This window comes from Leucoraja erinacea, chromosome 3, assembly GCF_028641065.1.
Source record: "Leucoraja erinacea ecotype New England chromosome 3, Leri_hhj_1, whole genome shotgun sequence".
NCBI classification, from domain to species: Eukaryota; Metazoa; Chordata; class Chondrichthyes; order Rajiformes; family Rajidae; genus Leucoraja; species Leucoraja erinaceus.
Window position 1 is genome coordinate 61,609,840 of NC_073379.1, and position 27,859 is coordinate 61,637,698.

General features: G+C 41.5%; 1 protein-coding gene across 1 annotated transcript; it reads right to left on the reverse strand.

Annotated features, from left to right (window-relative positions):
- On the reverse strand, window positions 1-27,786 carry plaa (phospholipase A2-activating protein). The gene is made up of 14 exons (XM_055632793.1): window positions 27,587-27,786; window positions 25,845-26,038; window positions 22,692-22,792; window positions 22,474-22,594; window positions 15,097-15,264; window positions 12,919-13,054; window positions 11,584-11,753; window positions 10,765-10,922; window positions 8,010-8,229; window positions 5,408-5,476; window positions 2,396-2,467; window positions 1,856-1,969; window positions 1,465-1,632; window positions 1-910 (listed from the first exon to the last, which is right to left on the reverse strand). The coding sequence occupies exons 1-14, from the start codon at window positions 27,769-27,771 to the stop codon at window positions 342-344; spliced, it is 2,445 nt and encodes an 814-aa protein (XP_055488768.1). The 5' UTR covers window positions 27,772-27,786; the 3' UTR covers window positions 1-341.
- Window positions 27,787-27,859: the final 73 nt, after the last annotated feature.

The following is a 27,859-nucleotide window of genomic DNA, read 5'->3' on the forward strand; positions in this document are numbered from 1 at the left end:
TAATTTAAAGGTGAAATTTAATTTGGAAAATTTAAATGACAATTATTGAAAATTTAGATGTTTGCAAGAGCAGTTTCACAAATAAATTGAAAGGTTGACTATGTTAAATTATTGGAAACATCTTAAAACAAAGCAAAAATATTCAAATATAAAATCACATTTTAGCAGTTCCTTTATTCTTAAAATTGGTTGTACTTTTCTACTGCAACTATTTTGTCACAATAATCAAACACCCCAGAATTTATTTTTCTCCCATATGTATTATTTGCCAGAGTTTAAGGAATAATGTAATCAAAATTAATACCACTTGGCTATAACCCTTGAAAATCTATAATCACAAATTACAGCACTTTCAGAACAAATCTACAACAGTCCCCAACTTTTGCTGGATCTGAAACAGAAGAATATTTTCGGATCTGAGAATCAACTCCCAACGATTGAGCCAGTTGCAAGGCATTTGGATCATCACTTATAATTGTTCCAAGAGCCACCAAAAGTCTGAAAATAGCTTCATAATCTTGGAGGGCTTCTATGGCTGCACTTATAATGGATAAACAATTTGCTTTACCTTCAATATCATTTCCTGCATGCAGATTTACTGCATAGTTTAATATCAAAGTGGATAGTGCTATGTGAACATTCTTGCTGCTAGCTGATCTCATTTCAATTGCTTGGGAGAGTATTGCTTCCCTCAAGGACATCATGAACTTTGAGCCATGTGTTTGGTTAGCAAAACAGTTGCAGACTGTTCGGAGGACAAGCATTTGATTAGCTGGTTTTCCCCGTAGATTGATTTTGTTTAAGAGGTAGTTGCTGAACTGTTTGCTGTAGTGTTCACTGCAGAAATGTTCATTAACCGTGGGATGCTTGATAGCCAGACGAAGAATATCCAGCACAGGAAAAACTATATCTAAATTAGAAGAGATAAAAGCAAATTAAATTACAATTATTGACTTTTCACTGTAGCAAAATATTGAAAGTCCAAATTAAATATATTTGAACAGATGCCAACATGATATTTCAAACATCATGGTAATATTTCATAAAGCATTGAAGAACTTTAGTCCCTACAGGTCTATTCGGAAAGTGTCCAAGATTTTTAAAAATTTATCAACACTACACCATTGCAAATTAATGTATCTGCTAACATCCCCACAATATCATTCCATTTAAAAAAAATGAACTCTCAGCTTAATAGTGGAAGCATACTTGTGATTTGCTTCTCAGTCACATAATTGAAAAATATCAAAGCAACAATCTCTATAAAGCAGTAAAGTGAGCTTGCATATTTCTTTTCATTAGATCTCCTTAACAGTAATAATGGCAAAAATGTTCAAAAGTAAACGATCATCAATACCAGCTCTGGAGAGTTAGATCATTCTTTTTACTTTCAGTTGTTCAAAAATATTAAAACACAACTTATCTTAATCAGTTTTAGAACAATAGAAATCATTATTTCCCAACCTTCTGGCCACTGTGCAGCTTTCCATAAAATCTCTAGTTGTTGTGCTGTAGGACTTTCTTGTGCAGAAGGACTCGATACAACACATAGAAACTTCTCAAGCATTTGCAAATCACCTTCAGACAGTTTTTGGTCAGCAGATGTGCTATCATTCAGTTCCTTTAGTTTCCCTATAATACAAATTGTTTAGTAAAGATACAAACATCTGACAAAGCACCGTAAAAGATACCTTTGGCATGGTAATGTGTGGCAACATGAAAAACACTTATTTACTGACAGAATGTATACCAATACATTGGGAGGGGACGGGAAGAGCTGCAGAATATCTTTGCTGATCAAATTAAAAAGTTGTCAAAAGTTGGTTTTCAATAAAGACAGAATAAAGACGCTTACCTATTATCTGAATTGTGTTTGCTTGATCAAAAGTAACAGGGTCTTTCTTTGGAAAATAAGGGTTACTGAGTGTAGTGGGAGCACATCCATCAGCAGAAACATAAGCATTTACTCCTGTGAACATTAACATTTTTATAATTTAAAAAGCAGTTCTCATAATTTAAGAATATTGTTCACTCAGTATAGATTCAGATAATGTGGTCTCAGAATAATCCACAGAACCGGTTAGAAACACCCTAGTAGACTACACATTGAATTTTTTTTTTTTAATGCATCTTAAACTAATAATTCTAAAAATCTAAATATTAAAGGTTTAAATGGAACCTGCTCCAAAAATCAAGTTCAACAGAATGTATTGACTTTTAATTCAGTGTCACGACTCTACAGTCCATTGCCTGCAGCTTGAACAATAAATCAATTCTATTGCATAATTGAAATATCACATGCAGAAAAGAAAAAGGTTTTTGGTAAGTAATTTACAATGTTCACTGAATTGTGGAGAAAAAAATATTTTTTCCCCAATGCATTCTCAAATTTTACCTGTAAATGGGTCACCTCCAGCAGAGGGAGCAAGACCAGATGGTAAGGAGCCAGGTACATAACGACCAGATCCTACAATAATAATAAACAATATCTTCTTAGCATCAGAATGTATACATGAAGTTGACACCACCCTTTTAAAACTACAATGCATCCTCAGCTATATTAGAAAAACATCAACACCTTCCCAACTTTGGTTTCCGTGTAACATAAATCAAACATCATGGACTAATGCACCAACTGCATTGAGAACAGACATTAATTCTAACCCGCAGTTTTGGTCTCCTAGTTTGAGGAAGGGCATTCTTGCTATTGAGGGAATGCAGCATAGGTTCACCAGGTTAATTCCCAGGATGGTGGGACTGACTTATGATGAAATAATGGGTCGACTGGGCTTATATTCACTGGAATTTAGAAGGATTATAGGGGATCGTCTGGAAACATATAAAATTATTAAGGGATTGAACAGGCTAGATGCAGGAAAAATGTTTCCGATGTTAGGGGAGTCCAGAACCATGGGTCACAGTTTAAGAATAAAGGGTGACTGAGATGAGGAAAAACATTTTCACAGAGTTGTGAATCTGTGGAATTCTCTACCACAGAAGGCAGTGGAGGCCAATTCACTGGATGTTTTCGTGAGAGTAAGATTTAGTGCCCTCCATTATGTTTGGGACAAAGATCCATCATTTATTTATTTGCCTCTGTACTCCACAATTTGAGATTTGTAATATTAAAAAAAAATCACATGTGGTTAAAGTCAGATTTTAATAAAAGCCATTTCCATACATTTTGGTTTCACCATCTAGAATTTGCAGCAATATATATTATTGGTCCCCCATTTCAGGGCGCCATAATGTTTGGGACACAGCAATGTCATGTAAGTGAAAGTAGTCATGTTTTGTATTTTGTTGCATATCCTTTGCATGCAATGAATTGTAATTGAAAAAAATCACATGCGGTTAAAGTGCACATTGAGAGATAGCGGGAACAGGGTACTGAATCTGGATCATATTGTATGACGGTGCTGGCTCAAAGGGCCAAATGGCCTACTCCTGCACCTATTTTCTATGTTTCTATCTCATTTACATTAGAAACATAGAAAACAAAGGAAAATTAGGTGCAGGAGTAGGCCATTCGGCCCTTCGAACCAGCACCGTAATTCAATATTAAATGTGACATCTGCAAACTTGGAGATGTCACATTTAATTCCCTCGTCTAAATCGTTAATATATATTGTAAATAACTGGGGTCCCAGCACCCAGCCTTGCAGCACCCCACTAGTCATTGCCTGCCATTCTGAAAAGGACCCATTAATTCCTACTGTTCGCTTCCTGACTGCCAACCAGTTCTCTCCATGTCATACCAAACCCCCAATACCGTGTGCTCCAATTTTGCACACTAATCTCTTGTGTGGGACATTGTCAAAGGCTTTTTGAAAGTCCAGATACACACATCCACTGGTTCTCCCTTATCTATTCTACTTGTTACATCCTCAAAAAATTCCAGAAGATTAGTCAAGCATGATCTCCCCTTCATAAATCCATGCTGACTTTGACCAATCTTGCCACTGCTTCCCAAATGCGTTGCTATAACATCTTTAACAATCAACTCAAGCATCTTCCCCATTACCGATGGAAGGCTATCTGGTCTATAATTCCCCGTTTTCTCTATCCCTCCTTTCTTAAAAAATGGGGTTACATTGGCTACCCACCAGTCCACAGGAACTGATCCAGAGTCGCGAGAACATTGGAAAATGATCACCAATGCATCCACGATTTCTAGGGCCACTTCCTTGAGTACTCTGGGATGCAGACCATCAGGCCCTGGGGATTTATCTTCCTTCAGTCCCAACAGTTCACCTAACACCATTTCCTGACTAATGTGGATTCAAGAGACAAGAGACATTTATTGTCACATGCACCAATTGGTAGTGAAATTTGTGGTCACTATGCAGCCATACGAATAAAATAAAAAACACAGAACACGATAGTCTAACATAAACATCCCCACACAGCCGCTTCAAAGTTTCCCACTATGAGGAAAGGCACCAAGGCTCAGGGCCTCCCGAGCCCTCAGTAGTCACCACTACGGACAGCCCGATGTTCAGGCCCACTTGCTGGGATGATGTAACCCCGACGTCGGAACGGGAGAACATCCTCAGCAGCTTGGGACCTCCGAATCGGCCACTTCTTACCGGCTCCCGAAGTCCACAGGCCGAGCTGGGCGGAGATTCATTTGGCGCCCCTCGGCAAAGGGATCCCAGGACTCCGTGATGTTAAAGTCAGCGCCGCCCGCACTGGAAGCTCTGCAAACCACAGCTCCGCAATGTTGAAGCAGTAGGCCCAACACTCCGGAGCTTCAAACAGCGATCCAAGGTGTGGCATCGCCCGATCCGCGATGAATCCATTGCTTGCGCCGCTGCTGAAGCTCTTGCCCAGTCTCCGGTCTCCGGCAGGAAAGGCCGCGCCAATCCAGTCGGTAGGCTGCGAGAGGGGGGCGAGGACACGACTCGGAGAATAGTTGCGTCGTCGCCAGGAAATGACTGGGAAACGGCTTCCCCCTTACCCTACCCACCTCGCCCACATAGAAATACTAAAAGAAATCCTCCAGAACATACTTTTAACAAACTAAAAATTAGAAAAAGATAGAAAAACAGACAAGACTGCAGGCAGAGGCTGCCATCATGCGGCACCCCTAATGGCCAATTCCGTTCAGTTCCTCTATGATTGATTATATAGGTAATCTAAGAAAGCTGAATTGCAGATTCACCAAAATAACTGAAAGTTATAACTGTTAGAACATATATATCCACCCCAGGATCAAATTATAAATACTGGAGTGACTCCTCAAGCTACTTTCATGCATTGGTTGGAATAAAGTCCTCGTCAAAATCTTAGCTGAACAAAACAGAAACTGAGAACACAAAAAAAGGGGCACGACACTGTTGTCAATACATTTTAAATGTATCTCAAATGATTTATTAAAAACACGCTTTCCAAAGAGAAACAATACCTGTGAAAGGATCCACTTCATTTGCACCTCCAGTTCCCAATTCAGTCCCTGGAATATAACGCCCTGAACCTGCAAATTGTAAAAATGTTATGAAATATCAAGTTTTGCTTACTTAATTAGGAAAAAGAACTGTGAAATGTTGTGATCAAGATCCATTGAAGAGTGGAAAATGGATATAGGTCAGAAAAAGCTTAACTTTTACTGTCAATATCAATAACGGATACTCATACAAAAAATAGCAACATATATTTTTGAATGAGTGTGTTTCATGCAAACAAATGGTATTCACAGTATTTAAGTGCTTTTGTGGAGTAATTAAAAAAATATTTCCACTGGAACAGGTATTCGTAAGCAGAAAATACAAATTTAAGGTAATATCTCAGATGCATAAGGGAATATATTTTTTTCCATTTAAAAAAAATGGATCTGATCTGAAAATCTTTGTCTTATAAGGTGGTAAGAGCAGATCCAATAATAATGTAAAAAAAATATTCAAGAAATTTGGAGAAAAAAATGACGGGAAAACGGAGAAAAGGATGCATCAAATAAGTTTTCTACCCGCTCTCGATTAAAGCAGATGCTCTCAACCCACAGGCGCACTTTCCACCACCCTTTCCCCCCCCCCCCGTTCATTTCAGAGGGAGTAATGGCCACCAGGGCCACCTTCTCATCGCGTGCCACGCGTGACAATAACGGCTCGGCTCGGCTCGACCCCACTCCCGACCCCCACTCCCCCCCCCCCCCCCCCCCCCCCCTCGGGGGCGGTGGTGGGGCCTTATGGCGACTCTGGGGCCTCGCTGCGGTGGTGGGGCCTTGCCAAATTTCAAAATCCATGGAAAAATCTATCAATTCCTCTTTTTAAATTTTTTTCGTGTCTGGTGGGGGAATAGAGGGAGGAGGAGTGGGGGAGGTAGGGAGTGGGGAATAGATGGAGAGGAGGGCAGTGGGGGAGGTGAGGAGATAGTGGGGGGGGGGGGAGATAAGGGAAGGTGAGCAGTGGGGGAGGTGGGGGTTAGAGGGATCAGAGGGGGGTGGGGAGGGGAGAGGAGTTATGGAAGGAGGGAGTGCCTGAGGGTAGGGGAAAGGAGAGGGATGGAGAGGTGAGGGAGGGATTGGGAACGGGAGGAGAGGGGAAAGAAGGGGGACGGTGAAGAGGAGAGGGAGGGTGTGCTGGGGGATGAGGGGAAATGAGCTGTGCCTGCGCAGTTGGGGGCTGTGTGCGAATGGAGGAATATTGCGTTGGGGAGCAGACCCCTGCATTGTCTAGTTGCTCTTAAATCTGTGATTTCATGTGAAAGAATTACATAATTCGGCCCAGCAAGCCTAAGAGTAGCCATTCAAGCATAGTTGATCCTTCTTGCCTCTTAACACCATTCTCCATAACCCCTGACACCCGTACTAATCAAGAATGTATCTATCTCTGCTATAAAGTATTTGCATAATTGCCTATGCACATGCCCCTTTATGTCACGCCTGTAGTATTACCCCAGGAAAGTGATCACCCATTTTTTATGGCTTGGCTTCAATCACATGGCCTCATTTGTAAAGCTTTCTAGCACATTTCCCTCATTACAACAGTGATGGTCTCCTTAATCAACACTGCACTACCTCTCTTCTTCTACTTCTTTCTCCATCATGTCTTAAGCTTCTACATCCTTGAGTGCTGCATCGTCAGCCCTACTCCTCCTTAAATCATGTCTGTGATTGTAATAACACACGGCAGTATTAATACAACATTCTTCTAGTTCCAACCAAATAACCTCTTGGAAAAGGACATGGTCAGGAAAATTTATTCAACACCTATTTAAAATATCATATTTGGATATCCAAATCTATCTTTGCTTGCTGCCATTTGATTATAATACGAGCATGGGCTCGTTGATATGCCAACATCAAAGATCCTCTCCCAGTGCAGGATTGGCATGCCAATCCATTTTGATGAATATTAATATTGGCAAATTGGACAGTCGCACCAAGAAAAGAGACAAGAGGGTTGGTATGGGTAATTGGTAGGTTAAAAAACATTACACAATGATAATTTTGCAAATAAGAATTAAAACCAATAGTTCCTAGAGGTTAGTCCACCACAGTATTGAAATGTTAGTGCAATGATCTATCAACATTAATTTCAAATATGTAAAAGTATTTCTGAAAGCATTTGTACAATACTTTGGCTTTAAAAGATGTTCCAATAGTTTACTGCAGCTCTTTTTAAATATTTAAAAATATTTGGAAGCTCAAAACCATTCTGCCGTCTTAAAGTAAAGCAGTTCAGCAGATTAGCCTGGTTTTGGACAAATACCAAAACAGAGTTTGGTCCCAGATTCCTAACATGAGCATTCGCATACATCACTGTAGTTTGTATGGATGAGGACCGTGCCAAATGTTTCCAGTGCCTACTCTGTAAGCAAGTCCGACCTTTTACATTTATAACAAATAACGCTGTCTGTCTTGAATGGCAAAATGGCAGTGGGTCCAAGCAAAGGGCATAGGCTAGTTAAGATATGACCTACTATCTTTTTCACTGTGCAACCAGAGTATTGTACAGGCATTTGAAGAATAATCAATATGCATAACACTTTCAGTACATTATCTCACTAACCTGTGAAAGGGTCCGAGAATCCTATGCCTGTTGATCCTAATGTATGCCCTTTTGTATTCTCAATGATGAAGTTTGCAACCTGATCTAGGAACATTGAGTTCAGGTCATTCTTTTGCAAGAAGTTGTGTGCAACAAGCCATGGATCTTCATTAATATTGTACGGCAGTTTCATTGAAGGTCCTGCTTCATTAATATCAATGGTAAATACATAATCAAATTCCTAAAATGAAGAGAAAAAGAAAATATTCTTCATGTTTAACATCATTAAGATTAGCTACTGTCATATAATTATACATTCATGGATGGTTTTATATATTTCATTGTTCTATCTTAATAATGAAACTGTTAAGAATTTCATTGTTCTATCTGGGACATATGACAATAAAACACTCTTGATTCTTGAATATTAGAGAATTTCCATTTTGATTGTGAATACTAAAGATGCCAAACTGCGGCCTATTATTAAAGCTCCTTGTATGTTAAGTAATTGTGCACACATTGTACTCAGAATACAGTCTGTAGGTTTTCCATCATTTTACTCATGAATGGTGACATGGAACTTGGAAGATTAAAGAACAATGGACAATGGGTGCAGGAGCAGGCCATTTGGCCCTTCGAGCCTGCACCGCCATGCAATGTGATCATGGCTGATCATCCACAATCAGTACCCCGTTCCTGCCTTCTCCTCGTATCCCGAATCCGCTATTTCTAAGAGCCCTATCTTGCTCTCTCTTGAAAGCATCCAGAGAACCTGCCTCCACCGCCCTCCGAGGCAGAGAATTCCACAGACTCACCACTCTCTGTGAGAAAAAGTGTTTCCTCGTCTCCGTTCTAAATGGCTTACTCCTTATTCTTAAACTGTGGCCCCTGGTTCTGGACTCCCCCAACATCGGGAACATGTTTCCTGCCTTTAGTGTGTCCAAGCCCTTAACAATCTTATATGTTTCAATGAGATTCCCTCTCATCCTTCTAAACTCCAGAGTGCACAAGCCCAGCTGCTCCATTCTCTCAGCATATGACAGTCCCACCATCCCGGGAATTAACCTTGTAAACCTACGCTGCACTCCCTCAATAGCTGGATTGTCCTTCCTCAAATTAGGGGACCAAAACTGCACACTATACTCCAGGTGTGGTCTCACTAGGGCTCTGTACAACTGCAGGACCTCTTTGCTCCTATATTCGATTCCTCTTGTTATAAAGGCCAACATGCCATTCGCTTTCTTCACTGCCTGCTGTACCTGCATGCTTACTTTCATAGACTGATGTCCAAGGACCCCCAGATCCCAACTTGATGCCATTTAGATAGTAATCTACCTTCGTGTTTTTGTTACCAAAGTGGATAACCTCACATTTATCCGCATTAAACTTCATCTGCATGCATCTGCCCACTCCCCCAACCTGCCCAAGTCACCCTGCATTCTCATAGCATCCTACTCACAGTTCACACTGCCACCCAGCTTTGTGTCATCTGCAAATTTGCTAATGTTATTTTGAATCCCTTCATCCAAATCATTGATGTGTACTGCGGTCCCAGCACCGAGCCTTGCGGTACCCCACTAGTCAATGCCTGCCATTCTGAAAGGGACCTGTTAATCCCTACTCCTGTCTGTCAACTACTTCTCTATCCATGTCAGCACTCTACCCCCAATACCATGTGCCCTAATTTTGCCCATTAATCTCCTATGAGGGACCTTATCAAATGTTTTCTGAAAGTCCAGGTACACTACATCCACTGACTTTCCCTTGTCCATTTTCCGAGTTACATCTTCAAAAAATTCCAGAAGATTAGTCAAGCATGATTGTAAATCCATGAATCCACGATTTCTAGAGTCACTTCCTTAAGTACCCTGGGATACAGACCATCAGGCCCTGAGGATTTATCAGCCTTCAGTCCCATCAGTCTATCCAACACCATTTCCTGCCTAATGTGGATTTCCTTCAGTTCCTCTGTCACCCCAGATCCTCTGGCCACTACTATATCAGGAAGATTGTTTGTGTCCTCCTTAGTGAAGACAGATCCAAAGTACCTGTTCAACTCATCTGCCATTTCCTTGTTCCCCATAATAGATTCACCCTTTTCAGTCTTCAAGGGTCCAACTTTGGTCTTAACTATTTTTTCCCTCTTCACATACCTAAAGAAGCTTTTACTATCCTCCTTTATATTCTTGGCTAGCTTACCTTCGTACCTCATCTTTTCTCCCTGTATAGTATTTTTGGTTATCTTCTGTTCTTTAAACATTACCAAATCCTCTTGCTTCCCGCTCATCTTTGCTACGTTGTACTTCTTCGCTTTAATTTTTATACTGTCCCTGACGTCATGGAGGGATGCACACATGTGGATTGGGCAAGAATAGTTGGAAACTTGATAGGCTGCGGTACTACACTAGTTCAGCTGCAGAAGACTGGAAGCTTCTCAGTAATATCCTCAATCAATATTTTACATTTGAAGAGGGGGGTGAGGGGGGATTTATCCAAGAGCTCATGGTTGGTTGCTACTATCACATTATCATACATAAGCACAGACCACTCTTGAATGCTCCAGTAATCAATGAAATAAAGATGCCAGAAATTTATTTAACAAACATTTGGATTTAAATTACTTATTTTAATATTCTCCCTCACACACGTGAAGCCATATAATCACACATTTCCAAACGTTGGTAAGTGAATTTATATTATATTCTGTATATACAATAGAGTAGACGAGCATTTTGGACACGTGTATTAGATGGAATTCCTTCATGTTAAAACATACTTTGCCTTCAAAAAGAACTTTGCCCGAGGACTTCTGGGTTCCTCCTGATGAACCCACCACATCGCCAATCTTTAACCATCGCCCATCAACAACATTCCATTGATAAGCCTGAACAGTATCTCCAATCCTGATTAATCGCGTTTGACCTTCCTTAGTGCCTGAAAAAAGGATAAAAAAAATTAAGTTCGTGTAATGAAACCGACATGCTTGGAAAATAAATCCCTCCTGAACTCTTAATTTCAGTTAGAGTTAGAGGCTTTCTCATAAATTTAAAATTAATCCAAGCATAAAGTCTTGTTCTTTAAAAACTAGTTCAAAGTTAATTTTAGTTCAGATAAACTAGGTATAGGTGTTTATTTTATGCCATAACAGACACAGCTTTGAGTGACACAATCTGCATCTCCCTAATTGCTGCAGGGATTATGTAACTTCAACCAGTGGCATAGTGGCTTCAACCATAGGGGTCTATATGATAAAACTGCCAAATAATCTAGCTCTATATACTCAATCAGAAACAATCAAAATTGCTTCAAAATATCTTATTTTTAGCCAGCATGTAAAATGACATAATATAAATACTGCATATCCATATGATGAACATATCAAAGATCATGCAACAGCTGTAAAATGTCAATCTTGTGAATTTTTCCCAGAAAAGGAAAAAAATTTACCTGAAAAGATTCCATACAGAAATAAGCAAGAGTATTATTATGATGCAGCCAACAAAAAAAAAATTGTACATGTATAAATTTATGTTGAGCACATTATAAAACAGCTTTCAAATTTTAACCAAGTTTAAAAAGGAGTAACATTATATACCTGGTTCATTGAGATGTTCTTTTCCTGGAAGTTCATTGATATTTATATCTCCTAGATCTCCGGTCTTAGAATCAATGGTTGCGCTGGACAGCTCGTTCTCAAAAGTTTGGATCTCCTCTGCAGAGGCTGTCCGTTCTTCAGCTTCTGTAAATACTCTTATTACACTATCGCTGCAATGGAAATTTCATCAGCATATTAAAGCAATACAAAATTAGTTGAAAATATCTCTAATGCAGTAAAACCACAAAGCATTTTGCACAACCAAATTTTAAAAAAATAATCTGACACTATGCCACATATGGAGATAAAACAGCTTGTGGCCTACAAGCTTGATCAAAAAAGTATATATTTTAAGGCATCTTATGAGGAGGAGTAAGATAGATTTAGGGATATAAATAGAGATTATGACATTAACAGAAGGCCTTTGCTGCCAGTGGGGAAAAAGAGGAATTCAAAATAGTCCCAGCTCTAGGGATTTCACATGGTTGTAGAAGAGGAGTTTACAGAGATAGCAAGATGTCAGAGTTTGACCAAAACAATAACTTTGAAACTGAAGTAATTGTAACTCTGCAAGGGCAGAAAGGGAGGGGGTAGCATGTGATAATGCAAACATTGCACAGGTTTTGGTATTGTAAATTCTTTCCTAGGTTATGTTAAAATGCCATAAAAGTTATTTGATCTCTAAAGAGATTGAACATGTTTTAAAATGCCATGGTGAAACGTTACAATTATACACAATTAAATGCGTAGAATTAATATTACAGCTGATGTAAACCTAAATCATTTATTTCGCAACGAGTAGAATTGCTTATCCTGCTATTTCTCTCAGCACTCAGAATGTGTTTCCATGAACAAGTGTATCAGTGAAATCAGCATTAAAAATGATCATTATAGCACAATGAGAGTAAGTGTGTCAGGAACCAAGTAGTGGACTCAGGTCTACAGTGGGGCACCTGGAGCAATAAAACAGCTAAAGGAACGGTTCAGAATGGAATGATCAATTCAAATGTGGCTATCTGTGAGGGTTGGTGCTGCATCGGCTGGTGAAAGCAATGCAGCCATTCATCATTAAGCCCTGGGCCGCACAGAATGTATGGACTACTGGAAGGACTGGAGGTGTTGCAGTCTCTCCTTCCTTTTGATTTGCTTCACACATTCCCCCAGTGCAGAGATTAATTTCTGGTAACAAGGTATTTTATATCACTTACTCCATTATACTTTTCTTAGCATGGCTTCAGTAAATCATGAACAAATTCAAATCTTGAAAAGAACCAATTAATGCACTGATACATTTATTAAAAGCAAGAATACCTAATAATTGAACAGCAAATTTACCTTGAACCTGCAACAATATCACCGTTATCCAATACACAGCCTGACCATATAGACTGAGCTGGAAGTCTGATAGTTTGAGTACATTCTCCATCCCTCCAAATTCTTATGGATCGATCCTCCCCCGTGGTTACAAAATCTGGACAGAGAGAGACCAATGCACAGTGATTAGAAAAATGTACAACTTAGAAGTAAGAAATTATTTTGGTTACCAAAGAAATAAAACATTATTTTAGTTAAGTTTTCCACCTTGATACACTGAAAATAACAAACACAATACCTAAAACTTGCTCTGGTTAAATATCATATTTTATCTGAATTGGAATGATGTTGGTTCCAAGTTGTTGCAAAATGAAATATTTGTTTGATCCTTTTAAACATTTCATTTGTCACACAAGACTAGCTATCGGGAAATAATTCCACTTATAGTTCTTGTCTCAGTAATTAAAAAATGCTCCCATTTATGCCATGCTACGAACAATGGACCATTGCATATCTGCTACGATGCATCAAGTACTGTTAATAATAAGCAGCTTTATGGTAAATTGGTTTGATCAGTTCACTGTTTTAGTGACAACTTTTTAAGTCTTAACTTTGTCCTTACAAAAGTGCTGCAATGAACTATGATCAAATTTTAAATATCACTACACAGGAGAGTTTAAATATTACAAATATATTCTGTTACAGTTAAAGGCAATGTATAACATGTTTGCTAAATAGAATTCTCTCTTACTATTGCAAAGCAAATGGTACCCGTTTCCACAGGAGCAAAGATTTATTTGCAAATGATAAAATAAGTGAATCTACCAGCCAATACTGAGTAAAATCATCCTTCTTGCCAGATTGCAGAGCACTTGTGATTTTTAGCCTTAAGATACGACACCTACTTGTAAGGTACAATATTTGGTATTATAAAGCACTGCATTGTCTTCCCAGAAAAGAGCATGCAATTAAGTCTATTTTATACCATAGCATCAGCCTAAAAACAAGCAAGTGAAATAAAAAGTTTCTTTGTAACTTGACCACTTTGCCACTGGTATAGTCTATGAGTATTCTTACTAAATCTATGCCTAGTGTAATAAAATGTCATGTCTCATTATTCCAGTCACATTTGGGCAGTAGGTTAATTTGTGAGTTTAAGTTCAGCACATTTCTACAGTACTTATTTTCCTGTCCAGTTCCCAAGATTTTCATCAACCATGGCAGAAGCACAAAGGTGCTTCCCTCTTAACATTGTGTTTCGACTGCATCCTGGTCATTAAAAGCTATAACATGTTAACACTATTTAAAAACATGTCTGGCTTACACTGGTGACTTCAGTCACACACTCCAGACTCCACCTGAATACATGCATTCAGTAAACAACGTTTCCAATGACATTAAAATAGTTATAACCAAATTTGCATAATGTGGTTAATGTAGTTAATAATACATTTAACTAAAAATAGTTCTTATCAATCACTTGCTCAATTCTCACATCAAATTTATCTATGCCTAAGAATTAACTCAACCTGTTTGAAACAACAGACCTTTGAGTGAATGATAATTCAGCATAGAATTTGTGCAGGTTCTGCAATATATCTACCAAATCTTATTTTATCTCTCAAACATTACCACTTTTGCAAACCTTAAGGGGGAATTGAGGACATTTCATTTTATGATTTTATATCTAATATTATGTTAAAAATGCTTATGCCAAGAAAGCACTTTGCATTTTGAATTAATAAATTACTTAAGTAGGACTTGATTGTCATGTATATGTATCAGTATATGGTAAATTGAATATTAAGAATAAGAAATCAAGCATTTATTTTACTAACATTTGCAATATTGAAATTGATTTAAAAGAACTTGTAAATTCAAGAAAACACATTCCTGTCCAAGGTAACAGGATCTATGATCTGAATTTATTTTCTTGGATGCTTTATCTCGTGGCATAAGGAAGATTTACATTTAATAAATTCTCCCTCTAGAAGTGTAACAAGTTAGCATTAGACAAAGCAAGGAGAAGTCCAAAATTCCACGACAGCACAGAAGAAAAACACCTTGACTTCATTCCAAGTAGTTACGCCGAGCATCAAGGTGTCAGCAACTTAAAACATATACTCCATTGTCTAACCATTCGATTTGTGCATGAAATATATCATAAATGAAGATAAAAAAAACTATAAAACTACTTACCTTTTCCATTTGGGAAGACTGATAAGCTGTAGATATAATTTGTATGTCCATAATAAATCTGCAAACATTGCCCAGTGATTTGCCATCGTCGAATAGTGGCATCATTACTGCAAGATAGGAACTCTAATTCATTCAAAATGGCCAGTCCTCTAACACAGTCGTTATGACCTAAAAAAGGCCAAAGTTAATAAAAACAAAACTTGAAAACCGTCTTTCATCAATTTGTTACAAAAATACTATTTAGTTCCCCGAAACACCTAATTCCAGAGTCAGATGAATGGGGCATAGTTACAATGAGAAACAATTGCTCCTTTAAAAAGATTTGCATGCTCATCTCAGTAATAACATGTGTGTCAACATAATCCAATGAATTAGTAAATTGTCACAAAAGCTTCACAGATTAAATGAAAAGTAATATTGGCCCCCACCCTCAAAGATATTTGAGTAGATGACAGACATCTTGCTCAATGAGGCTGGTTTTAAAGCAAATATGATAGGCACAAAGATTAGAATTCTGGAGTTTATAATATTGGTAATGAAACCAATCACTATGGACTAGAAATGGAGACATGCAGAATATCTCCCGAGGTGATGGGGTAAAAGGAGATTCAAGTAAAAGAAATGAACAAGATCATAGTGGATTTTGAAAATGAGGATAGAATCTTTAAATATCTGTCACCGGTTTATCTGGAAGCACAGGGTGACCGATACATGATTAGCATGAAATAGAGTTTTTGATGATCTTACATTTGTGGAGAACAGAACATGGGAAGCTAACAATGGCTTTATTATAATAGCCAAATCTATATGTAACAAAATCCTGGGTAAGCATTTTAGCAGATAGTCAAAGAGTCATAAAGCATAGATACAGGCATTTCTGGCCAACCCGCCACGCCAACCAAGATGCTCCATCTAAGCTAGTCCCATTTACCCGTACTTGGTCCGTATCCCTCCCAACCTTCCCTATCCATGTATCTGTCCAAGTGTCTTCTAAATGTTGCTATACTAGCTGCCTCATCTACCTCCTCTAGCAGCTCATTCCATACACCCTCTAGGTTAAAAAATAAAATTGCCCCTCAGGTTCCTATTAAATGTTTCCTCTCTCACCATAAACCTATGTCCCCTGGTTCTTGATTCCCCTGTACCTTTGGTAAAAAACTCTGTGCAGTCACCGTAGCAATCCCCCTCATGATTTTAAACACCTCTATAAGATCACCCTTCAGCCTACTGCACTCCAAGAAATAAAGGGCTTTGAGTCTTGGCACATCCTCAAATCTTTTCTGCACTATTTCCTGCTTAATGACATCCTTCCTCCAGCAGGGTAACCAAAACTGAACACAACGCACCAGCATCTTGTACAACTATAACATAACAACCCAACTTCTATACTCAATACCTTGACTGAAGAAGGCCAATGTACCAAAAGCCTTCTGTTACACCATTTTCAGGGAACTGTACTCCTCTGCTTCTTGATCATTCTGCTCCACAACACTCTCCAGGGCCTTATCATTCATTGTGAAGGTTGCACCCTGGTACGACTTCCCAAAATGCAACACCTTAAACTTATCTGCATTGAACTCCATAAGCTATTCTTCAGCTCATTTACCCATCTGATCAAGATCCTGCTGTATTTTTGATAACCTTCTTTACCGTCTACGATACCACCTACTTTAGTCTCATCTGCAAACCTAATAATCATGATGACAAGAATGGAGTAAGGCAATGTCACAGATGCATAAGTAAGTGGCCTTGGTGATCGAAAAAAAATGTGCAGAACATAGCTACTTCATGATTAAATACTCAAAGTTTCAAACTGTCCAGGATAGCAACATAGAAATGAAAGAGATAAGAATGGAACAGCGTAGAAACAGAGAAAAACCAGTATTTTGTTATAAATAATTTGTCTGATATTGAGTATGGGGTACGAAAGATATGAAATGATCGATAAAAAATTTTCAAGCAAAATATTGCTTTGACCAGGAACCACTGCAGATCACAGCAGGGGTGACATCAGCTTCCTTTTAACATCTAAAAATCCATCTGTGCATTTAAGGGAATCAAGTAATAAGGGTTTGCACAGAAAAGTATTCTAAATTAAACAATCATCCTTGGTCGTACGTAGGTTAGCATGTGAGGGGTCGAATGATCAACCTCTGCTTTTATTTCTTATGTTAGAGTCATAGATCATAAAGACTTGCAACACAGAAACAGGGTCTTCAACTCATCAAGTCCATGCTGACCATTCATCACCCATTAAAACTAATCCTGTATTCATCACATTTGTTTTAATTACTTAACCTTTTTGATGGCCGTCTTCTAACTTTTGACCTTATTTTGGAAGTTGTAAATGATCTCCAATCCTAATTGCTCTATTTTGTTTTGGAAAGATCACTGGTTGTTTTGCCTTGGCCTTCTCTTTCCTGGAGAAGAGAGACAGTTGAAGTTCTCAACTCAAAACATCAACTGTCCATTTCCCTCCAGATGCTGCCTGACTTGTTGAATTCTTCCAGCAGCTCTTCTATTTTTGCTCCAGTTTCCGGATTCCAGTCTCTTGCACTTCCATCTAATCATTCTTTCCTGACCCAAGCTTATAACGTGGGTACCTACTTTATAAATCTATTTGCTCCCAATCTAATTTCTCAATATCCTTTTCATAATATGGTGATTCTAACTGTGGACAAATAGATACTTTTTCTTTAAATGTTAACCCTCGAAAATTAAACCTTTGTTGTGGCCTTAACTGATTGCTCTCTGTTCGACAAGTTCTCTAATCTACAATGTATTGGACTTTACAAAATTAAAATTAAGTTTGTTCTGTCCAGTTGGAACATCCATTGTTCATTGCATACTTATCTCTGGATACCATTGATTTAGAGACAAGTATCACCATCAATGGGATCTCACCAGCTAAGAAATTATTTAGGCCACTCAGAGACAGGCTGCTTAAATTTGGAACTTCCTTAGTTATAATATTTTTCAGAACTTATTTATTTATGTCTGGTATAGTTTTAAATGTATTTTATATATCTACCTTTGTGAGGTTATGCAAGACACGCTGCAATACCACTCACTGTTGTATATTTCTCAGATTAATCTAGTAGATAACCTATGAGTCCCTAAAGAAAGTGTACTTCCCCAAATCCCACCCATCCTTCGAAAAAGTGTAGAAATTGCTGATTTATAAATACAGGTGCACAACCTTTTATCCGAAGATCCAAATAACGAAAACCTCCGAATAGCGAACATTTTTTCGGTCCTTGAAGAAAGGTCCTTGAAAACGTTCACCGAGGGCGGCCTGCAGAGGTGACAGCGGAACCTCCGGTCGGTCCTCGAAGAAAGGGGAACTAAATCCCCATTCATAAAAGAGAAGGTGAGGGTATATTGCGCGGGAGGGTTAATAATTGACAATCTGCTGCTACCTGCCCGCTGAATTAAAAAGTTCCCATGGTAGACTGACGATACACAGTTTATCGTGAGTCTTGCGTGGGAACTTTTTAACTCAGCGTGCAGGCAGCAGCAGATTGTCGCTCCCTTCAGTTTCACCCCACCTACACCCCTCTGCTTCCCGGCCATGTGTGTGACCCCTTCCCTCCCCTCTCCAGCTCCCCGCTCATTGCACCAGCGCGGGGGCTTTGCACTGTCTTCACGTCGGCTATGCCAGCATACAATGCCAGTCACCGGAGACGTCAGGACCAACGGGACACCGACCCCCAGGGCCACTGCAAGCACGGAGATCCCAGAGACCAACAGCCAGCAGCAGCCCAGCCCCATTCCAACTCCAGAGGAAAACTGCAAACTGGCCGGAGACGTCAGGACCACCAGAAGCCGTTCCCCGAGCTGCGCCCCTCATCGGGACACCGACCCCCAGGCCTACTGCAAGCACGGAGATCCCAGATCAGCAACTCCAGCCCTGCCCCGTTCCAACTCCAGAGGAACACGCTCCCCGTAGGGGCAGAAGCTGATGGTGTGCAAGGGACGTCTTCTTCTTGGGGTGGCACAGCTCGGGCTGTGGGCGAACTGCCACGTCGCCGTAGCGGCCCATCGGGGAGCGGATTCCTCTGTAGTTGGAGGGGGAGGGGGGTATTGTGCTGTTTGATCGCCCCCTGCTATCCCAGGGACAGGGAGACAGGACGTTCACCGAGGGCGGCCCGCAGAGGTGACAGCGGAACCTCCGGTCGGTCCTCGAAGGGGAACTAAATCCCCATTCATAAAAGAGAAGGTGAGGGTATATTGCGCGGGAGGGTTAATAATTGACAAAATGCTGCTACCTGCCCGCTGTATCGTGAGTCTTGCGTGGGAACTTTTTAATTCAGCGTGCAGGCAGCAGCAGATTGTCGCTCCCTTCAGTTTCACCCCACCTACACCCCTCTGCTCCCCGGCCATGTGTGTGACCCCCATCCCTCCCCTCTCCAGCTCCCCGCTCATTGCACCGGCGCGGGGGCTTTGTACTGTCTTCAGGTCGGCGATGGCAGCAGGCCAGTGCAGTCACCGGAGACGTCAGGACCAATTGGACGTCGACCAGCAGGCCCACCGCAAGCACAGAGATCCCAGAGACCCACAGCCCAGCCCCGCTCCAACTACAGAGGAACCTGGGTTGCGGATGACGGGGCGCAGCTCGGGGCGTCGTAGGGGTCCATCGGGGAGCGGGTTCCTGTTGGTCTTGACGTCTCCGGCCACCTGCTATCCTCCGGGAACTGTGCCGCCCTTGCAGGAGAGTGGGGTTGTTTGCAGTTGTAGAGGGAGGGGGCAAGGGCGGTACAGTTCCCAGTCTCAGCTCCAGTCCAGGGGGGTGGCCGGAGACGTCAGGACCAACGGGACAGCGACCCCCAGGCCCACTGCAAGCACGGAGATCCCAGAGACCCACAGCCAGCAGCAACTCCAGCCCAGCCCCGCTCCAACTCCAGAGGAACACGTAGGGGTAGAAGCGGATGGTGTGCAAGGTACGTCTTCTTCTTGGGGTGGCGCAGCTCGGGCTGTGGGCGAACTGCCACGTCGCCGTAGCGGCCCATCGGGGAGCGGATTCCTCTGTAGTTGGAGGGGGAGGGGGGTATTGTGCTGTTTGATCGCCCCCTGCTATCCCAGGGACAGGGAGACAGGACGTTCACCGAGGGCGGCCCGCAGAGGTGACAGCGGAACCTCCGGTCGGTCCTCGAAGGGGAACTAAATCCCCATTCATAAAAGAGAAGGTGAGGGTATATTGCGCGGGAGGGTTAATAATTGACAAAATGCTGCTACCTGCCCGCTGTATCGTGAGTCTTGCGTGGGAACTTTTTAATTCAGCGTGCAGGCAGCAGCAGATTGTCGCTCCCTTCAGTTTCACCCCACCTACACCCCTCTGCTCCCCGGCCATGTGTGTGACCCCCTTCCCTCCCCTCTCCAGCTCCCCGCTCATTGCACCGGCGCGGGGGCTTTGTACTGTCTTCAGGTCGGCGATGGCAGCAGGCCAGTGCAGTCACCGGAGACGTCAGGACCAATTGGACGTCGACCAGCAGGCCCACCGCAAGCACAGAGATCCCAGAGACCCACAGCCCAGCCCCGCTCCAACTACAGAGGAACCTGGGTTGCGGATGACGGGGCGCAGCTCGGGGCGTCGTAGGGGTCCATCGGGGAGCGGGTTCCTGTTGGTCTTGACGTCTCCGGCCACCTGCTATCCTCCGGGAACTGTGCCGCCCTTGCAGGAGAGTGGGGTTGTTTGCAGTTGTAGAGGGAGGGGGCAAGGGCGGTACAGTTCCCAGTCTCAGCTCCAGTCCAGGGGGGTGGCCGGAGACGTCAGGACCAACGGGACAGCGACCCCCAGGCCCACTGCAAGCACGGAGATCCCAGAGACCCACAGCCAGCAGCAACTCCAGCCCAGCCCCCGCTCCAACTCCAGAGGAACACGTAGGGGTAGAAGCGGATGGTGTGCAAGGTACGTCTTCTTCTTGGGGTGGCGCAGCTCGGGCTGTGGGCGAACTGCCACGTCGCCGTAGCGGCCCATCGGGGAGCGGATTCCTCTGTAGTTGGAGGGGGAGGGGGGTATTGTGCTGTTTGATCGCCCCCTGCTATCCCAGGGACAGGGAGACAGGACGTTCACCGAGGGCGGCCCGCAGAGGTGACAGCGGAACCTCCGGTCGGTCCTCGAAGGGGAACTAAATCCCCATTCATAAAAGAGAAGGTGAGGGTATATTGCGCGGGAGGGTTAATAATTGACAAAATGCTGCTACCTGCCCGCTGTATCGTGAGTCTTGCGTGGGAACTTTTTAATTCAGCGTGCAGGCAGCAGCAGATTGTCGCTCCCTTCAGTTTCACCCCACCTACACCCCTCTGCTCCCCGGCCATGTGTGTGACCCCCATCCCTCCCCTCTCCAGCTCCCCGCTCATTGCACCGGCGCGGGGGCTTTGTACTGTCTTCAGGTCGGCGATGGCAGCAGGCCAGTGCAGTCACCGGAGACGTCAGGACCAATTGGACGTCGACCACCAGGCCCACTGCAAGCACAGAGATCCCAGAGACCCACAGCCCAGCCCCGCTCCAACTACAGAGGAACCTGGGTTGCGGATGACGGGGCGCAGCTCGGGGCGTCGTAGGGGTCCATCGGGGAGCGGGTTCCTGTTGGTCTTGACGTCTCCGGCCACCTGCTATCCTCCGGGAACTGTGCCGCCCTTGCAGGAGAGTGGGGTTGTTTGCAGTTGTAGAGGGAGGGGGCAAGGGCGGTACAGTTCCCAGTCTCAGCTCCAGTCCAGGGGGGTGGCCGGAGACGTCAGGACCAACGGGACAGCGACCCCCAGGCCCACTGCAAGCACGGAGATCCCAGAGACCCACAGCCAGCAGCAACTCCAGCCCAGCCCCGCTCCAACTCCAGAGGAACACGTAGGGGTAGAAGCGGATGGTGTGCAAGGTACGTCTTCTTCTTGGGGTGGCGCAGCTCGGGCTGTGGGCGAACTGCCACTTGTCGCCGTAACGGCCCATCGGGGAGAGGATTCCTCTGGATCGCCCCCTGCTATCCCAGGGACAGGGAGACACAGCGGCTTTTTAGACTGGTGGGCAATCACTTCCAAAGTTCTGCCCACACAGTCAGTACACCTCTCCTACACTGCATTTCATACAAACATTTATTCTGCAAGAAAAAACTACATTGAAGACTCAAATTCGCGACCGAGTAACTGCCGGGATCAAGGCGCAAACTCGCGACCTTGCGGATATGAGCCGAGCACTCTACCACTGAGCCAGACATTAAAATCTACGCTAAAAAATTTCCATTCCGAAGACCGACAAATTCTGAATTACGAAAAGTGTCTGGTCCCAAGGCTTTCGGATAAAAGGTTGTGCACCTGTAGTAACATTCTGTTAACATGTGGGAAATGCGTGCTAGAGGTGAAAGATCCAAAACACGGACTTACCCGTAAATGTTCGCTCACATCGACCAGCTTTCCACATTTTAATTGTTTTGTCAGCAGATCCCGTCAGCATGAAACCCTGTTCAGGCAGTATCTTTACTGCCCACACAGCTGCAGTATGGCCCTAAAAACAAAATATACTTCTTCAAATAATATTAAAGCTTGAGAGTTCAGAATATTATGACTGCTAAATTATTACAAAGGTAGAAAATAAGATGTACCTGTAAAGTCATCAAACATTTTTCATTTAACCAGACTTTTGATGTTGTATCCCAAGATCCACTGAGTAAAGTACCAAATTTTCCAGCTGACAGACTGCAAACTGAAGAGAAATAAATGTATTTAGGAAAGGAATATGGATTTTATTTAAAAAAAACATTTTGAATAAACTATCCCCATCCGTGAAGAATTTCCATTTGTTCTTGCACATACACCAGAACTAGTTTCAACCTGTTACTTGGACATCCAGTTTCAAGTAAAATTGACCACCCGTGGAGTTTTAACATTAACCAAAGTTGTAATTCACAGCTGCAGATCAGGAAAAAAAAATGATCAAAAAGCCAGCATTCATTTCCAAAAATTATCATCTTTAAAATTGAAAATAATTATCATCCACATATAAACTTAAATAAAATTATCAGCATTTAAAAATGTACTAATCAGAAAGCAAAACACTGCAGTGGCTGGAAATCCAAATTAGAAACAGAAACTTCTCAAAATACTCAGTAAGGCACACAGCACCAGTGAAAGAGAAACAGTTAACTTTTCAGATTTGATCAGAAATAAGAAAGGTTCATAAACCAGATCAGCAACCTACTCAAAATCAGAAAGTAACATAATGCTATGAGGATGAACACCATGAAAGGCATATTTTTTAACTTGCTCATTTCTGATGAAAGATCATCGATCTGAAACATTAACTGTTTCTCTTCCCCAGATCTTAGCTCATCTGAGTACTTCTTATATTTCCAAGATTCAATATCAGAAGAAGATTGGGGCACTTTCAGAACTACGGATAGTTCTGCTGTTGCACAAGAGTTATCTTCCTAAGAAACCACATTGATATGACGGCCAAAACACACTAACATCTCTACATCCTGAGAAAACTCAGCATGTATCCAGTGACTCTTATGAATTGCTAGATGCATCACGGAAAGCATACTGTCGGGTTGTATCAGGCTACTGAATGGTCCTTCATCAGCTAGGGGACTACCCCAATATGGATACTGACTATGGAACTGATGCACCACAGTGCACTACAAACCCAAGGACTACATTCTGTACTCTGTATCTTCCCCTTGGTTCTATCTATTATTGTTGAGTTTGACCTGATTGTATCTATGTACAGTATATCTAATCTGTTTGGATAGCATGCAAAACAAATCTTTTCACTGTACCTCATTACATGTGACAATAATAAACTAATCCAAAACCCAAGATTGCATTATAAGAACAATTGTGTCAATGGAAACTGGCAGGTTAAGGGCCCCCAGAGTGTTTCAGATTCACAATAACAAAGTAAATTTTCCACAGGATTTTCAAATATTTTTATCCCACTTTACATGTTTTTATCTGCTTGTCAATTTCCAAAATTACTATTAAATGGTTCTTGTTCTAGCCCATGCACATGCTGATAGGTTGGATGATACTATCTTCACACGATTTGACATGGTGATACTTTTAAATCCAATTTCAGTAATATTAATCAAGTATCACACAGCACAGAAAGGGCTCTTCGCCCATCCAGTCCACACGCACAATCAAGCATGCATCTACACTAATCCTACATGAATTCCAATTTATTCTCACCACAATTACATTAACTATCAGAAGATTCAATAACTTTTCATTAAGGGCAACTTCCAGTGGCCAATTAACTTGCCAGTCCCCATAATAAAGGAATGTGGGAGGAAACCTAAACACCCAGAGGAAACCCACATGATCAATGGAGAATACTAAAATTCCACTCTTAATGCACCAGAGGTTGGGATTGAATTTGGTTCACTGGAGTTATGAGGCAGTTGTTCCATCACCTATGACACAGTGCTGCCACTCTCAATCACTTTTGATCTCATTAAAACAATAACATGAATATCTCCAAGGTATCTTCTTTAACTTCCTCAGCACTGGTGAACTCACTGTGGTGGATATTAAATTTGTGTTTATTGGGTGTTTTTGTCATTTTTATTATAGGTATGACTGCAAGGCAACAAAATTTTGTTCAGACCGAAAGGTCTGAATGACAATAAAGGCTACTTTACTTTACTAAAATTAAATACTTAAGAATTCAGGATTCACTTTAATAACTGTACAACCTCATCCCCTGTGAGTAACATTTAAACTTTATATTAAATCTTTGCTTGGATGTCCAAAATTGAATTCCTGTCTAGGTTTAGGTTTATTACTGAAAGGCATAACAAGATACAGTGGAAGGCTTTGTTTTGCATGGTATCCAAACAGATCAGATATATCATACATATAAATACAATCAAGTCAAACTCAATTACAATAGATAAAGCAAAAGGGACGATACAGAGTGGAAAATATAATTCTTAGCATTGTAATGCATCAATTCCACAGAAAATCCAGTATCCTTAATAGAGTAGAGATGAATCAGACAATACCCTAGCTATTGAAGAACCCATCAAAAGCCTGATAATAGAGGGGAAGAAGCCAATTCCGAGTCTGATGGTGCATACTTTCAAGCTTCTGCACCTTCTGCTGGGCAGGAGCATCAAAGGAATAATGGGGTGGGACGAGTCTTTGATCATATTGGATGCTTTTCCAAGGTAGGGTGAAGTATAGATGGAGTAAATGGTGGGAGGACTGGCCTGTGAGATGGATTGGGCTACACACATAACTCTGCAATATCTTACGATCTTGGACAGAGCTGTTCCAAAACCAAGCTGCAATGCAATAGTATGGATTCTATGGTGTATATGGTTCTTTCTATGCTATCCCTGTACTTTCAACTACACCCAAAAAGGTATTGTACAACATCAACGTCGCTTTATGTACACCAAATGTTGATGTAAATGCAATTTGCAACTTGTTATAACTCCTCCACGATGGTTTCTTACTATCCGTACTTTAAAAAAAAAGGTATATCCTGAAGTAAATAATTTCACTAAGCAAATGTCTAATACACCACTGTCCGGATACTTTTTGTATTCTAAAACAGTGTGGTTAAGTTCAAAACGCTAAATGCTAGTAAACAACCACAATGAAAACAAATCCAAATACATCATCTCATCAGTATCCTGCTGACTTAAATTTAATTCAACAAATAAACGAATCCACAGAAGAAATATTAAAATTGCCACAGAGGATCTCCATATTGTTGCAAGTAAGTATTTTTCAAAAAGATTTCTTACCTGTATTTTTATGGCCTTTTAAAATATAGAGTGGTGCAGGGCTATCCAATGTGAAAACACAAATGTTATGGTCATTCCCTCCTGTTGCAATCAGTCCTCGAGGATAGGTGTCATTGGGTGCAATAATACACACACAGGATACAAAATTTGAATGCCCATTCATACAGTGCATCTCTGTAAAACCCCTGTTGGAACTGAAACAGAATCCAATTACAAATGAATGAATATCAAATTGTAAACTATAGGCAGCTTTATAAAGCTAAAGAAAAATCAAAACATTAAGAATCTAAATCTAGTGTTGCCTGGACAGTCTTTCACAAAGAAACTTCATTTTGACTTGATAAATACAATCAATCACCAAAAACCTGATTACTACTACAAATTTGGAGACATAACTACATCCCTATAAGGAGTTGATTCCTTTTCTGGTCATTAAAATGGGAAGTATAACAAAAGAGGAAGTTAAAAAATAATAATCGGAAGACATACAGTTTTATATTTAAATATATACATGGATCCATTCCTCTTGAAACATGGAATCAGTTTCTATTGATAAAAACAAAGCGACTGACATGGGTTGCACAAAGTTGTGGTACTTAAAATTATTTCCATAGGCTGACGATGCTCTGAGTAATTACCACTTTTGAGCCAACAAAAGTTGGGAACCTTGGAATGAAGCAGTGAGAGATTAAAAATACCTGCAAGTACTCCTGTCAACTAGTCTGTGCAGATCCTGACGACATGTCTGGGAACTGCTATCGACACAACTAATGTCACTGTCTCTTGAATAATTTTAGATAACTCCTTCTGCTTTCTCTCCAATATCTTCATACCATTCTTGTAGTGTGGTGCTCAGAGAGAACCATAATACTTCAATTGTGACCATATCAAACAATTCAACATTACCTGGTTGCTCTTGTTCTCTAAGGCAATGACTGTGTTTACCATTTTTGCCAATTGCTGTGACACTTGTGACACTTACTTGGTTGTGTAGCCCTTTGAGAACTATCAATAATCGTATTCCTCTTCTAAATCGACTGACGAAATATACTACATTTCTTAAGATCAAATTTCATTTACCACCTAATCTTCTATTCCACCACCTATCTATACTTTTGAGGTTCACGATTCACTAGGTCTCCAAGTTTTGAGTCATTTGCAAATTGTATTCTGCACACCCAAGTCATTCATATATTGCAGAGAAAATAGTAGTCCAGCATTGAACCAGGGTTTGACTGGGTAGATACAGTGGTGATTAATCCCAGCTAAACTAAATCATTGTCTCAAAATAAGAGATTTATTATTACTATTATTACGGACGGAAACGAAGATAGATTTCTTTACCCAGAGGGTAGTGATTTTTTAAAATAATCTATACATGAAGGTTTTGAACATTCAGTCAGGTATTACTGTGAATATTCAGGAAATCAAGATATATTGTGGTTAGTGCAAGAACCCGGCCCAGGGACCGGTGGCCAGCCTACTCTTGCTTATATGTCTTGCATTCTACAGGACATGTCCAACTTGAGAATTGTTTCCAAGTCGAAATAAATTTCCCAAAAGCGTCATGTTACCGAAGAGTATATTAAAAAAAACGCCCGAACTATGTGACTGGGACTGAAGCCGCTCCCTCCCTCCCTCCTATGCTCATCTTGTCAAGTCATCAGGAGGCAGCGCCGCCCGCAATGGCGGGGAGCAGCGCCGAGATCCCCGCTCCGCCGCTTGCCGGCTGATTCCCTTACCTGTTGGGCACCCAAACCCGCGCACTGCGGTCTCTCGACACGGACACGAAGGCTCCCACGGGGAAGAGGGTGGCCACCAGCCCCCTGACGTCCATTTCGTGTCCCACCAGGGAGCAGCTGAGCCTGAAGCCGGATGACGCCGCCATGTCGGCCGCGCTGCCTCCTCGGCCCCGCAGCAGCGCCATTGCATTCTGGGGCCGGGGCTGAGGGGGGCCAACAAAACCTAAAGCAAGACGCAGAATATCCAACTAGAGTGAAAACGATAAATTACTG